The 14,606-nt window shown below is 39.0% G+C and overlaps 1 protein-coding gene across 1 annotated transcript; it reads left to right on the top strand.

Annotated features, from left to right (window-relative positions):
* Nucleotides 1-2,498: 2,498 nt before the first annotated feature.
* Nucleotides 2,499-8,805, top strand: LOC129176673 (cytochrome P450 7A1). Its single transcript, XM_054766951.1, has 8 exons — nt 2,499-2,762; nt 3,874-4,114; nt 4,310-4,519; nt 4,597-4,791; nt 4,905-5,104; nt 7,417-7,532; nt 7,629-7,807; nt 7,885-8,805. Exons 1-8 carry the CDS (start codon nt 2,680-2,682, stop codon nt 8,197-8,199), a joined length of 1,539 nt encoding a protein of 512 aa, XP_054622926.1. The 5' UTR covers nt 2,499-2,679; the 3' UTR covers nt 8,200-8,805.
* The last annotated feature ends 5,801 nt before the right edge of the window (nt 8,806-14,606 follow it).

The following is a 14,606-nucleotide window of genomic DNA, read 5'->3' as shown; positions in this document are numbered from 1 at the left end:
GTGTGCAGCACAAACTAGTTCTGTCAAAACCACAGCTTCACAAACTCTCAATAAATGGCAGTAGTTTCTGCTATTGCTGGGGTACCAAATAAAAACGGCATCATAAATATGACATGATAGCCTAAGCTTATTTTAGCTGTGTTATAGGTACAGGGAAACTTTGAAATTGGAGAAAGCATGTCCATAATTATGGCTGTCCCTCGCTACATCAGGTTTTGAACATCGCTCCATCATGCTATCCTTGACTCTGGACTATTATTAATCAAAAAAATATTGAAAGACAAGTTATATGTAGTATTCTGGTCACTATGTGTCAATGTTACATTGATCAGACATGACATTAGATGAGATTACTTTCACACTGCATGGAGTCAACCATTGCATGTCTGATATGATAGTGAAAAAAGTTCACCTCCCATTCCGTGTGGAAGTGGTGCGTTTTTGTTGTTTTACTTTTTTCTTTTTTCCCACTCTGTTTGAAACCCTTTCTTATGTTTGGAATAATTAAATTGGAGGATAATTAGCTCGCTAGCATGCTATGCTTAAAGCCTTGGCCGTCTCTTGTGTCCCTGCAGTGATCCCGTAGCCTGCGCATTACCAATGTGGTGTAAACAAAGAATATTATGAGTGTAAAGGTGACTATAGGGTTGTTAATTCATATCTACAGGGCTCTAATAATAGTAAAAATCATATTTTTAGAAAGTCATAAACGGGATTTCTATGCTCTAACTCCCCAAATGTTCCATTCATTAATACTGAAACCTACTTCACTTCACGACATGAAATTCACTTATTGCGGTCAGGTCTAGAACCAATTAACCGCGATAAATGCGGGCCGACTGTGCATACATTTTGGATTTCCATGGACTGGTGCAGATAGTTTATGACAGCATGACACGCTTTCAACTAGACATAGACGTCTATTCAGGCAAATGTAAAGATGCGTCATGTCATGTGGTGTAAAATACAGTCAAACCTCGGGTATCCAACGCCCCAGTTTTCGATTTATTCTGTTTTCGCCAAAAACTGTTGCCCAAATGTTGCTTCAGTTCTCATACAATATTGCAAGTAACAAACTTTTCTTGTGGTATTAATAAAGTTGTGTGGGTGATTCCAGCAATGCTAATCTATTCAACTATCTTGGATCCTGCACCCAACGCCAAATCTGGCAATAATTTTGTGTATGCAATACTATGGTATCCTGTAAGGAACATTCATTTAGAAAAACTCACATGGGAATGTTACACAAACTAGCCAATTTGCTGTATCTACAATAGCTTCTAGCCTGGCCAAGATAGAAGAAATCAAAGAAGCTAATGTTGGGGTAAAGCTTACTTGTTTAAGGCACTGATCCCACTAGGGTGACCAGATGTCTCCAGCTCGCAGCCTCTTGGCAGCGAGCAGGGGCCTTCTCTAGAAACAGGTGGGTAAGCTGGAGGTCTCCACGTCAGACCAATGGGTACGCTGTCGATCACAAGGCCAGATGTCTCCAGCCTGCGGATGATGTGTCCCAGCCAGCGAACGCGGCGCTTGGCAAGGAGATGGAGGATGTTGAGCTTGTTGGTTCTTAGGCGGAGCTCATCACTGGAGACGTGGGCATACCACCGCACACCTTCAATGGTTCTGAGGGCGCGGGACTCGAAGCCATTGATCTGGGAAGCTGTGGTTCTGCGGAGTGGCAAGGTCTTTGCCCCATAAAGGAGCACATTGTTTTCTGCATGTGAAATATAATGAAATACACTATAATAATTCTGTATAAAATGTATTTTTTGTTCATATTTTTGGGAACGGAATAATCACATTTCGGCTTTCGCACATTTCAGTTTGTGTCAATTAATGACGAAAAACGAGGGGCTTACTGTATATTGTAAGTAGAGTGAAAAGTGCCAAGCAGTGTGAAATTGTGTTTTGTTTTGTCATCAATTTGTAAAGGACCCAGCAGAATTCTTAACACATTGCTGCCACGTCACACAGGTACACGCTCAGATGTACAGAAAACAAAAGCAAAGCAGCGACCTTGAAACTATTTACCAAGCTAGAAACATGTCTGTCAGGTAACACCGTCCATGGACTCCGGTCAAGGCCATCTCACATGAGCACACACACACACACACACATTCACTGTGTGCATGGAGTTCTCTTTTTCCCTTTTCCTGGAGGGAGCCTTCATGAGTTATGATGGGTGTCAATGGATTGATCAATCAATCATATTTTTAAGGAAAATGCCACAAAAAAACTAAAGAAAAAACACATTTGAGTCTAGATTGAATTGTGCAGTAATTCAGCCTGCATACTAATAGTTTCAGCACCATGTCAAATAAAGGGAACTAAAAACAACCAAACATGGTGGATTTAGTGTGCAAAAGAAAATTAAGAAATTTGTCAATGGTCAAACTAGTGATGACATCATACCATTTTTAGTCCACCTTGGGGCCCACCCTTCAGCACAGTGTGTTCTTATAAAAACCTCCCACATCCAGTGTCATCACTCTCACATGAACTGCTCATTGACACAACACACACACACACACACTGTAACACATCAGGCAATTTGCACTTGTCATTGTCGTCTTTTCAAGGTGTATTATGATTTTTCTGTAAAAGATTGACTTTTGCAGTTTGTGTCACACACCGTGAGACAGCCTTCTGTTGTGTTGGACCGTTGCTGTCATCGCAGCCATGATCATCAGCATCGCTCTAATATGGGCAGTGCTCGTGGGGTTCTGCTGCGTCCTCTGGTTGGCTGTGGGGATACGACGTAGGTAAGAGTATATTTCACTTGTGTGCCAAAGTGTTGCTGAGCAAAATGTTCAAAGAAATAACTGATTAACATGATACCATACACCATAAATATATATATATATATTTCTGCATTTGTGATAAGTGGCTATTTTTAAAAATGTTCACTGCAACATTGAATATAACGTAACATTAGAAACATTATTGTTTTCCTATCGTTTTTCTATCTATCTATCTATCTATCTATCTATCTATCTATCTATCTATCTATCTATCTATCTATCTATCTATCTATCTATCTATCTATCTATCTATCTATCTATCTATAAATATACATATATACACATAGCTTCTGAATTTATGATTTGTTATATAACTTATTTATAACATATTTGTTAATGTTTCTGAAATAATGAAGTTATAATTTCGCTTTATTACATTAAACCTTTTTGTATGCAACCGAATGAATTAAGACAAAAAATAAATTGTGATGAGCTGAAATATAACTATGATTGTGTATCATGTATGTATTTGATGAGTTCTACCTTCCAACAACTGTGGTTCAAGTATCTTGAATTCTGTATGCCAAAGATTCTCAACTGGTGGATCAGGACCCAAAAGCGGAGCCGTTTTCAGTTGTGTGTCTATACCTGGGTGAACCGATGTCTGTGAATGCACCTTGCGTTCTTGTCTGTATGGCGTACGGCCGTGTTTCTGGGCGACTTTGTCAAGTTTGAGCGGGAGGGGAAGGACATCGAGTCCGTCCGACACACAGCTGCAGATATCTGGATATATGGATATATATATGAGATATATGGAGAAGAATAGATTGGACAGCGTCTCAACGCTGCAGCTCACACTGTGTTGCAAAAAGTCCCTTTTAGACACAAAATATTTGCAATTTTAGTTGTTGTTTGTCATTGAACGATGATGGTGGGTCCTGCAGCCAAACCAGTTGAGAACCACTGCGTTATTCTATATGGGCAACATTGCAGTTCTTCTTAAAAATACAACACTATCTCCAAATCCTAGGAGAAGTCAAATTCCGTAAACATGTTGAATTGTTGGATGTTCAGCCACAGCTGATGAAATCAAATGAAATTACTCATTTGGGCTTCCCTTGGATATCTACAGGCAGCCAGGGGAGCCTGTGGTTGAAAATGGATTGATACCATATCTTGGTTGTGCTCTGCAGTTTGGGGCCAACCCCCTGCAGTTCCTTCACAGCCGTCAGAAGAAGTACGGCCACATTTTCACCTGCAAGATTGCGGGCCAGTACATTCACTTCCTGTGTGACCCCTTCTCCTACCACTCAGTCATCAGACAAGGTCGACACCTGGACTGGAGGAAGTTCCACTTTGCGACATCAGTAAAGGTGAATTGATGGAATTTGACTGACTGATCGAGCCTGGTTTCTGTTGGAGGTTTCTTCCCTTGAGAGAGGTTTTCCATGTCTCCTCAAGTGCCTTCTTTAGTGTATGAGACACATGGTTCTGGACCTGCTCAATGTGTAAAATGCCCTGATATAACATCTAAAGCTGATTTGAGCTGTTCTTCATTCACTTACTAGGCATTTGGCCATGACAGCTTTGACCCTCGACATGGGCACACCACGGAAAATCTCCACCAAACTTTTCTGAAAACTCTGCAAGGTGAGGCATTACCCTCCCTGATTGAGAGCATGATGGGCCACCTCCAGGATGTCATGCTGAGGTCCAACATGCTCAGCCCCAGCAAAGATCACTGGGAAGTGGATGGCATTTTTGCTTTCTGTTACAAGGTAAACAATCGGTTTGCAGTATGACTGTTCAGACTGGATTGAAGCGACTCACTTCCCTCTGACATCTTGGTCTTCAGGTGATGTTTGAGTCTGGATATCTGACCTTGTTTGGTAAAGAGTTTGGTGAGGATAAGTGCAAGGCCCGACAAGCAGCTCAGAAAGCCTTGGTGCTCAATGCATTGGAGAACTTCAAGGAGTTTGACAAGATCTTCCCAGCATTAGTGGCTGGCCTGCCGATCCACGTCTTTAAAAGTGCCTACAGTGCCAGAGAGGTCATTAGAAATCCTTGATATATTCTGAAACCATTCAAGTATTGTTTCTCTTTGTTTCTCATTTTAACATGCAATTCTGTCTTTTCTCTGCCTTTTTTTCTCAATAAAAAAAGAACCTCGCAAAGACCATGCATGCTGAAAACTTGGCAAAGAGGGAGAATGTTTCAGATCTTATCTCGATGAGGATGATCTTAAATGACTCCTTATCTACCTTCAATGATGTCAGCAAGGCCAGAACTCATGTCGCTCTGCTCTGGGCATCACAGGCTAACACCTTACCTGCAACCTTTTGGAGTCTTTTCTACTTAATAAGGTATGATCATTTCATTTTCCATTTTGGATGACGTTGTCATTTGTACATCGATTGTAAATCAGAATAAGTCATTTACCTGACCTAAATAGCAAGGACATCTATCTATTATCGATCTTATCTATTCAGTCTTCACTGAGCCCAGGGGTGTCCAAAATGCGGCCTGTGGGCCATTTGCAGCCGGCTGCAGGTTTTTTATTCTCCCGCAGCACATACAATTGAATAAGAAAACAAAACCAAACAACAAAAAAGGACAAATCAGGAGCCATTTTACAAGAATAAAGTCAAAATACTATGTGAAAAAAAATTGGAATCTAATGAAAATGTTACAAGAATACCCTCATAATATTATGAGAAAAAACAATGTCATTTTAGCAGCATAAAGTTGAAATATTAAAGAAAAAATATTGAATTTTTTTTTTTTTTTATAAATTGGAGACACTGCAGCGGCACGAGACCGTGTCGGCAGTCATACTCTCATGCAACCCACCATCACAGTTTCAAAAAATCCTAGAGGAAACCCTGTGATATCACAAAGCTGAGATGTGTTTTTTTCTAAAATATACAGTGGTGTGAAAAAGTGTTTCCCCCTTTCCTGATTTCTTATTTTTTTGCATGTTTGTCACACTTAAATGTTTCAGATCATCAAACTAATTTAAATATTAGTCAATGACAACACAACTGAACACAAAATGTTGTTTTCAAATGAAACTTTTTATTATTAGCGGAGAAGAAAATCCAAACCTACATGGCCCTGTGTGAAAAAGTGATTGCCCCCGTGTTAAAACATAATTTAACTGAGATTAATTGAGATCTATCACTCTGGAAAAGCTATTTCTAAAGCTTTGGGAGTCCAGCGAAGCACAGTGACAGCCATTATCCACAAATGGCGACAACATGGAACAGTGGTGAACCTTTCCTGCAGTGGCTGGCCAACCAAAATTATCCAAAGAGTGGAGCAACGACTCATTCAAGAGGTCACAAAAGACCCCACAACAACATCCAAAGAACTGCAGGCCTCACTCGCCTCAGTTAAGGTCAGTGTGCAAAATGGCCTGCATGACAGAGCTCCAAGACGAAAACCACTGCTGAACAAAAAGAACATTAAGGCTCTTCTCAATTTTGCCAGAAAACATCTTGATGATCCCCAAGACCTTTGGGAAAATACTCTGTGGTCTGATGAGACAAAAGTTTAGTTTTTGGAAGGTGTGTGTCCCATTACATCTGGCATAAAAGTAATTCAGAAAAAAAACATCATACCAACAGTAAAATATGGTGGTAGTAGTGTGATGGTCTGGGGCTGTTTTTCTGCTGTTCAAAAAAATCCTGATGGAGAATGTCCGGCCATCTGTTTATGACCTCAAGCTGAAAGGAACTTGGGTTCTGCAGAAAGACAATGATCCAAAAAAACACCAGCAAGTCCACCTCTGAGCGGCTCAAAAAAAACAAAATGAAGACTTTTGGAGTGGTCTAGTCAAGTCTAGTCCTGACCTGAATCCTATTGAGATGCTGTGGTATGACCTTAAAGAGGTGGTTCATGCTCGAAAACCCTCCAATGTGGCTGAAGTACAACAACTGCAAACTGCAAAAATTAGTGGGCCAAAATTCCTCCACAGCGCTGCAAGAGACTCATTGCAAGTTATCGCAAATGCTTGATTGCAATTGTTGCTGCTAAGGGTGGCCCAACCAGTTATTAGGTTTAGGGGGCAATCACTTTTTCACACAGGGCCATGTAGATTTTGATTTTCTTCTCCCCTAATAATAAAAAGTTGCATTTAAAAACTGCATTTTCAGTTGTGTTGTCACTGACTAATATTAAAAATTGTTTGATGATTTGAAACGTGTGACAAACATGCAAAAGCCATTTTGGTCTTTTCGGGGTGCAGACCAGGGGTCTTATTTTGACAAACTCCTCCTAGAGACTTACTGTATATCAAATAAGGCCTAATCCAAACCACGAATGCTAGACAGATGGCCGGTGATAATCTGTCAACAGATTTAGGCTGCTCCTTACTATGTGGGACCTGCCTTTCACCATTGAGTCAGCAGGTCCACCAGGTCAAGTAATGAAGATGCTTAAACACTGGTGTGATTAAGATGATGAAACGCTGGTATGATGAAGATGGTATGACGCGTACATTGATGATGTGGAAGACCGATTCTATTGTGTCCACATAGATTTAATTTTGTTGTTGAAAGTTGGTAAAAATGATTATGTAAATATGTAACTAAGTTTAAAATTCCCACTTATTTGGTTTCAACACGTCAATTTGCACATCTAATAGTCACATGATTATTCCTGTGTATGTTTTCAGAAGTCCAGATGCCATGAAAGCAGCTCGTGAGGAGGTGCAAAAGGTGCTGACAATTAACCCCAGTGACCCGACACTCACCCTGACTAGGGACCAACTGGACCGTATGCCTGTTTTGGGTCAGTTCATCACAACGCTCAATTGTCAGGTGAAATTTAAAACTTTCTATTACATACGTCTGTTTTGATTTTTTTGCTCCATTTTTGTCAAAACAGACAGCATCATAAAGGAGGCTATGCGTCTATCCAGTGCTTCCATGAATGTGCGCGTTGCCAAAGAAGACTTTTTACTTCACCTTGACAACCAGGAGGCTTACCATATAAGGAAAGATGATGTCATAGCCCTGTACCCACCAATGCTGCACTATGATCCAGAGATCTACGAAGACCCTTATGTAAGAAAATCAAAACACGTGTTCATTATAGAAATATAGGAATATTTATAATGGTTTCTTTCCTTTTCAACCTGCAGGAATATAAGTATGACCGCTTTCTAGATGAAAATGGTCAGGAGAAGATCACGTTCTATCGCAACGGCCGGAGACTGCGTTACTTCTGCATGCCTTTTGGCTCCGGCGTCACCAAATGCCCGGGCAGATTTTTTGCCATGTATGAAATAAAGCAGTTCCTGACTTTGGTTCTGGCTTACTTTGAAATGGAACTTCTTGACCCCGCCATCAAAGTCCCACCTCTTGACCAGTCACGTGCTGGCTTAGGAATCCTTCAGCCAACTTACGATGTCGATTTTAGGTACAAGTTGAAATCGAACTTCTCGTGTTTTTCTTGAGAACAAGAGCTAAATTGTGTTTTGTTTGACATGGTGAGTATTTCATTCGTGTATGTTCATGTTGGCCCCCATTTACAAATATAAGGAAACTGTGATGATCCAGTGGTCTTGCAAAGATCCGGACAAACCAGACCCAGGCTCTGGATGAACTGGACTGGTGTACACCTCATTCCAGAGTTAAGGAAGGACTCAAGGAAGGGAAGATGTTAGTGTCATGTGCATGTGTAAATAGATTTAAATGTATACTTTTAATGTATATTATAAATTAGGGTCACCAAACGTCCTGTTTTCCCAGGGCATGTCCTGTTTTTTTTTGTTTTGTTTTTTTTCAGAAAGTGATGGCAATGTCCTGGTTTTCATTGCTTTTCATTAAACTGAGTGGCATGAGGGGACTCTGCTGCATATGACGTAAGCTTCCGTTTTTGAATTAGTGTTGCCAAAAACCCGCCAAAGCCAAAGAAAAAGCAGGCTGACCTCAGGTTGCTGTGTCATTCTGTTTATGGAATGATTTTATGAAGTGATTTTAACTCTTCTTTTCTGTAAAGCACTTTGAATTACCTTGTGTATGAATTGTGCTCTATAAATAAACTTGCTTTGCCTTTGTTCCCAAAATTACAACTTTATTTGTTTTGTTTTTCATAATATTATGACTTCAAAAAAAAGTTCTTTGTTTCTTTAACATTTTATACTCGACCACTAAAATCACATTATTTTTCCTAAATATTGCGAGTTTATTCTTATAAAATTGTAACTTTTTCTTGTTAGAATATGACTTTTTCTCTTAATATTTTGACTTTATTCTCATAAAATTACACCTATTGCTGTTGTTTTTATAATTTTCCAACTATTTAAACTTTGTTCTTTGTTCTGTAAATTTTATTTTCATAACTATGACTTTATTAATTTTATATATATATATATATATATATATATATATATATATATATATATATATATATATATATATATATATATATGTCAACAATAGTTAACATTAACGGCGGTAACTAATATATTTCATTAATTACATTACATTTTAGCGTAATTAACACACTCATCTTGACAAGCCACGGTTTTCTGTTACAGTATAGCTCCCCACAGAGTCACACAGTGTCTGACGCTCTTTTATACCTTTATTCTTACCTGAACACATCAACAGCAGTGCAGTTCCAAAACCATGTGTGTATCTACTACTCCAAAAATACACGTCTCTAGTACATTCATTGCAACAACACTTTCCTTATTGTCACGAGACAATCCGCGAGATGCATTCAGGGACACTCCAAACATCACAACAACGTCTTTATGATGCGTTTATGGGTGGTGTATATAAACAGAAATGCAATGGACATCAATAAATGGATGTTCTTATCATTCACTTTGTCACTCTTAATGCGGAAGTACAATTTACTGCATTTAAGTGTGCTGGGAAATCCCAGAAAATTCACTCAAAACTTGAATTTAACTTAGACGACGTGGTGTCTTTGAACGCAACTCCTCATTGCTCATGGTAACACAGTTAAAAGTCTGAATCATATATTCTGCTAGGTATACAGAGTTTTTTGTGTGAAATCTCTTAACTTGATTTAAATGTTTAGTTACTTTGGTGCTGCCAACACATACAAATATATATATATGTTTATACTGTATATATAATCCTGCTCTGTCATTTATCTTTCTTTCAATAAAATACAGTAAAAATGGGCATATTTCAGACATGGTAATGGTAATTGTTTACTTTATTTTCAACATGCATACAAGTTACATTGGAATACATCACATAGTACAATTCACAGTTCCACATGTCCAAAAAGGAGTAGAAAGTATCAAAGCTTATTTAATCCTACCGCCATCCATTTCACATCAATTGCAATACATTTGTTCACTTCCTGTATTCCAAATGTACTCTTTGTTAGTTTAAAATACATGGGAAAATGCTAAGGTAATATGACATTAGTCAGTAGTATAGGGTAACATAACGTGAAGTGGTGATTAATGATTAATGATTAATTAATTTGAAAGCCGTGATCTCGCGTCTGGTCACGTGACGGCGACTGGTCTGTGGCGTCATTGTTTCTGTAACACAACGGTTCGGCCGTCTATACGGCAACGACAAGCCTGCGTTTTCAGATTTTCCACCCCAAAAATACCATTTCAGGCCACCTGGAACGCCCTTTTTGTGTGGATGAAAGGCTGAAACAATAACGTTTTGACCTGAAAACGGTTCTGTGTGGACAACCCCTCAGAGAAGATAGAAAATCAATCAAAACCATTCAAGTTCAAGTTCAAGTTTCAAGTTTATTAGCCATATCAACAGTATAGGTATACTCCTCCCAGTCTTAGTGTAAGGAACCAATAGGAGGAGGGTGTTGGCACACCAATTCCGCCCACTCGTACTGTATTTAAGGCCTAGGCTACCAGCACTTGTTAGTTCGCTGACGAAGCTCTTCGGATGAGGAGCGAAACGTCCGACACCTTCTTCACAGAAGTACAGATGACGTCTCAAGAAGCCTTTCCCTAGTATAGGTATACGGTTGCTAGGAATGTATTTGGTGAGCTCGCAGTTTGACAATACAATCACGACAATACAATTCAAGAGACAAAACTAAGGAGTGGTCAAAAACAGCAAAACAGCACATAGAAGACAGGAATAACAGCGTACAAACATTGAAAAAGTGCAATGGTAAAAGTGCATGGTTGTACAGGGCTGCTGGAGTAACAGCGTGCAAAATAGGCAGAAGAGTAGGTCGGTGGTGGAGTCCAGTAAGTGTTAGCATGTGATGCTCCGGTATCTTCTACCTGATGGTAGGAGTGTGAATAGATGGTGTGCTGGGTGAGTGGGGTCGGAGGTGATGTTCTTGGCTTTCCTGGCAATTGCACAAACATTGGTCAAGACACTACAACCATTTGGAACGTCCCAAAGACGAAAGAAAGCACTGGTGTACTAAGAAACAGACGTGGAACAGGTAGGCCAAGGAAGACATCTGCAGGTGATGGCAGAAACACTGTGAGAGCTGTAAAGAAAGAGGCTAAAACCACTGTTAGTGACGTCAGCAACAACTTGCAGAGGGCAGGAGTGACGGTATCACTATCTACTCTTCACAGAAGACTTCATGAACAAAAAACAGCATGTCATCACTGCAGCGTTCCCTCTTCAGGCTTTTTTCTTGATTTGCTGCCAGTGTTGTTATATATATATATTTTAAACTACGCAATCCGTGCTAAATTCAACCCAAAAATGAAATCTATGTTAACTTTAATAACCCCATCAGCCTGCAGTAACCTCTTTACTCCAGACAGGGCAGGAAGGAGGAAAGAACACTTACTGCTTGAAACTATTTACAGACACAAACAGCTGTGTGTCTTTGGGGTACAAATCACTTCAGTGGACTACATACTACTTCATACTACATTGTATGTCACCGGGCAGGCCATGTGTTCCCAAACAGGGGACATGACAGGGGAAACAGAGGAGGTCTCCCAATGAATTAGTCAAGGCAGGGCACTTGGATGCCTACAAAAAGATACTGTAGATGCATCTTTTCTTTTTGAATCAGAGGCAGCACAGGCAAAACCTGTCCTACCCAATCTGAAAGTGAGCGAAAACACTATTATTTTTTTTAAATAAGAAAAAAACAGCAACAATTACTTTAATATCACATTCATAAATCATTCTGTCGTAAACAAATGGATTTGCATGTTTTTAGACCTTTTTTTCAGGCATGTAGGGATTGATGGTTTGGGTTTTGTTACATGATGGTCGATAACATAGTCCCATACTTAATAGAACCTTTGTCTCCTCAGCAGGGGGTGTTTCCTGTGAGACACGTGGTCGGCACTAACATGGCAGTCCATGCCCTCTCGCCCCCACTTGAATATTTGTCTAAACCGTGTGTGACAACAAACATGTTGAGAAAGAATTGGATGAACTGAAAAAGCACTGATACTCTGAAGGTCAAAGACGCACTACGAGACGAACAATAAAATGCATTGGGAATGTGAAATATCAAAAATCAGTCGTGCTGAGTTTTTTTTTTTACAAACCATGATCAAACATTGGTCGTGGTATTTATATTTTATATGTTATCAATGTTTTAACTACTACACATACACAGTCATGGAAAAAATGCCACACTTGTGTCTTCAGTTTCTTGTTCATTTTAATGCCTGATACAACTAAAGGTACCTTTGTTTGGACAAATATAACAATGACAATAAAAATAGCTCATAAGAGTTAAAATTTTTGGCAGTACAATGCTATAGCTATTCATGTAAGAACTTAAGTGATTATTAGCAATAAACCATGGAAGTTGGTAGATATCAGCTCTTAAATTCAACTCTTATGAGCTATAATTGTTATAAATTGTCTTTTTTTAATACAAATTCAGCTTCATTTGTGTTATTAAAGAATTGAAAATGACATGTGTGTTTCACAGAAGACCTACACTTTCGCAAAACACATACGTGTTTAATAAAGATGTTTTGTGATGTAAGGTTTGCCCCCTTCCTGATTTCTTATTTTTTGGCATGTTTGTCACACTAAATGTTTCAGCTCATCAATCAAATTTAAATATTGTTAGATATATAAATACAACGCAAGTGAACACAAAATGCAGTTTTTAAAAGAACATTTTTATTATTAAGGGAGGAAAAAAACAAACCTACATGGCCCTGTGTGACAAAGTAATTGCCCCCTGTTAAAAGATAGATACTATATTAATCTCCAAGAGAAATTCACGTTCCCATTACACCAGGTGTCAAAGTAACGCCGCATTTCAGAAAAAGAACACCATACCAACAGTAAAATATGGTGGTGGTAGTGTGATGGTCTGGGGCTGTTTTGCTGCTTTAGGACCTGGAAGACTTGCTGTGATAAATGGAACCATGAATTCTAGCCATTTGTTTGTGACCTCAAGCTTAAACGAACTTGGGTTCTGCAGCAGGACAATAATCCAAAACACACCAGCAAGTCCACCTCTGAATGGCTGATTGTTGGAAGAGTGTTATCACTGGGAAAACATTTGCCAAACACATCTGGAAATTGTCATTGCGATGGTGATTGGTCATAGATGTGGATGAGCTCCGCTGGTCAGTTCCAGACAGAAGGAAGGATCCATAACTCTACTCGTACTCTCTTTCTTTAGGTATTTGTAAGACATTTCTATTCCTCTTTTTTAAAAAAGGGAAACAAAACTTTTGTTGCTAAAACTGTATCTTTCAGTAGTTGTTTTTTGTCGTAGTAAATAAAGTAAATACAAATACTTCAGTGTTTTGTGTAAAACACATCAGCGTGTTGCTGTTGGAAGTGTTTCCAAATGGTGCATGTGAGCATCATTTTGTTGCTATAATTATGTTTTTATAAGGTAGTCTTAGCTCTTGATTGTAGAGTTTCATTTTGACAAAGCTGTGAGGTGTTTTACAAGTGTTGTCTTATATTGTGTGTAGACTTTTGACACAGTCAGCTAAATTTTGCAAAATGTGTGCAAGCAATGGGCAAAAACTGTGAGCATGGCGTTGTTTGGCCAGGCGGCACACACTGTATATTGGCCGATTAGCTCATGTGTTGACATTTTGAATGGCAGTGTTTTGAAATGCAAAACGTGACTTTATGTCAGATTGTTGTGTCGTATGCATAGAACCATGTTCAGTGCATTTAAAAAGTGCCATTTAAGATCACAAAATGTGTGTAAAGCAGAAAATGTGTTTACACTCTTGGAGACTTAAGGGGAAACTCATCAAAATCCAGCAAGATGCTGTAAATATTACATGTTATCATCAATGTACTTTTATGTACTTTTATGTACTAAGATGCGAGCGTCGCAGCCATCTTCATCACACTAAATGTATTACTCTTTTGAACTCATATTGTTTTGAGAAGCCAAACTCTTTACTTAAGTGGCCCCAGCAACTAATCGGAACTATGTTCCTCTTCACCGAAATCCGAACAGAACTGGGCTCACAGGACCAAGTGGGGGGTAAGTCACTGTTGACGCACTATATTGTTGATAGGGATGTCATACAACTTCATGTCAAAAAATCCGAATTATCCCTTTAAGGTCATGTAATGTAAGGTAATGTCATCTCATCAATGTTTTATGTCATTACTGCCGCCTAGTGACCAGAATACTACATATCACTTGTATTTCAAAATGTTTTGACTAATAATAGACCATAGTCTAACACAAAACAGCGATCGTTTATTAATTAATTTCTGAAAAACCACGATGTAGCGAGGGAGCGATAATTGAACTGTAATTTTGCGAGGGACGACTGTAAAACTATAATTGCAAAACTATAAAAATGTGTTTTGGGTTAACATTTTTGGCTTTCTGGAAAGGATTCGTTGGATTTACATTATTTCCGAGTCGGAATGAATTCATGATGCTAACCAAGGTTCTACTGTATAC

The sequence above is a fragment of the Dunckerocampus dactyliophorus genome, chromosome 2 (genome assembly GCF_027744805.1).
Source record: "Dunckerocampus dactyliophorus isolate RoL2022-P2 chromosome 2, RoL_Ddac_1.1, whole genome shotgun sequence".
Taxonomy (NCBI): domain Eukaryota; kingdom Metazoa; phylum Chordata; class Actinopteri; order Syngnathiformes; family Syngnathidae; genus Dunckerocampus; species Dunckerocampus dactyliophorus.
This window is presented reverse-complemented; position numbering and strand designations above follow the sequence as displayed.

Excerpts from the sequence above, each read along its gene's own strand:
- LOC129176673 (XM_054766951.1), top strand. The coding sequence starts at position 2,680 with ATGATCATCAGCATCGCTCTAATATGGGCAGTGCTCGTGGGGTTCTGC. Across the intron at positions 2,763-3,873 it reads GCTGTGGGGATACGACGTAG|GCAGCCAGGGGAGCCTGTGG; the intron begins GTAAGAGTATAT and ends GGATATCTACAG. Across the intron at positions 4,115-4,309 it reads ACTTTGCGACATCAGTAAAG|GCATTTGGCCATGACAGCTT; the intron begins GTGAATTGATGG and ends TTCACTTACTAG.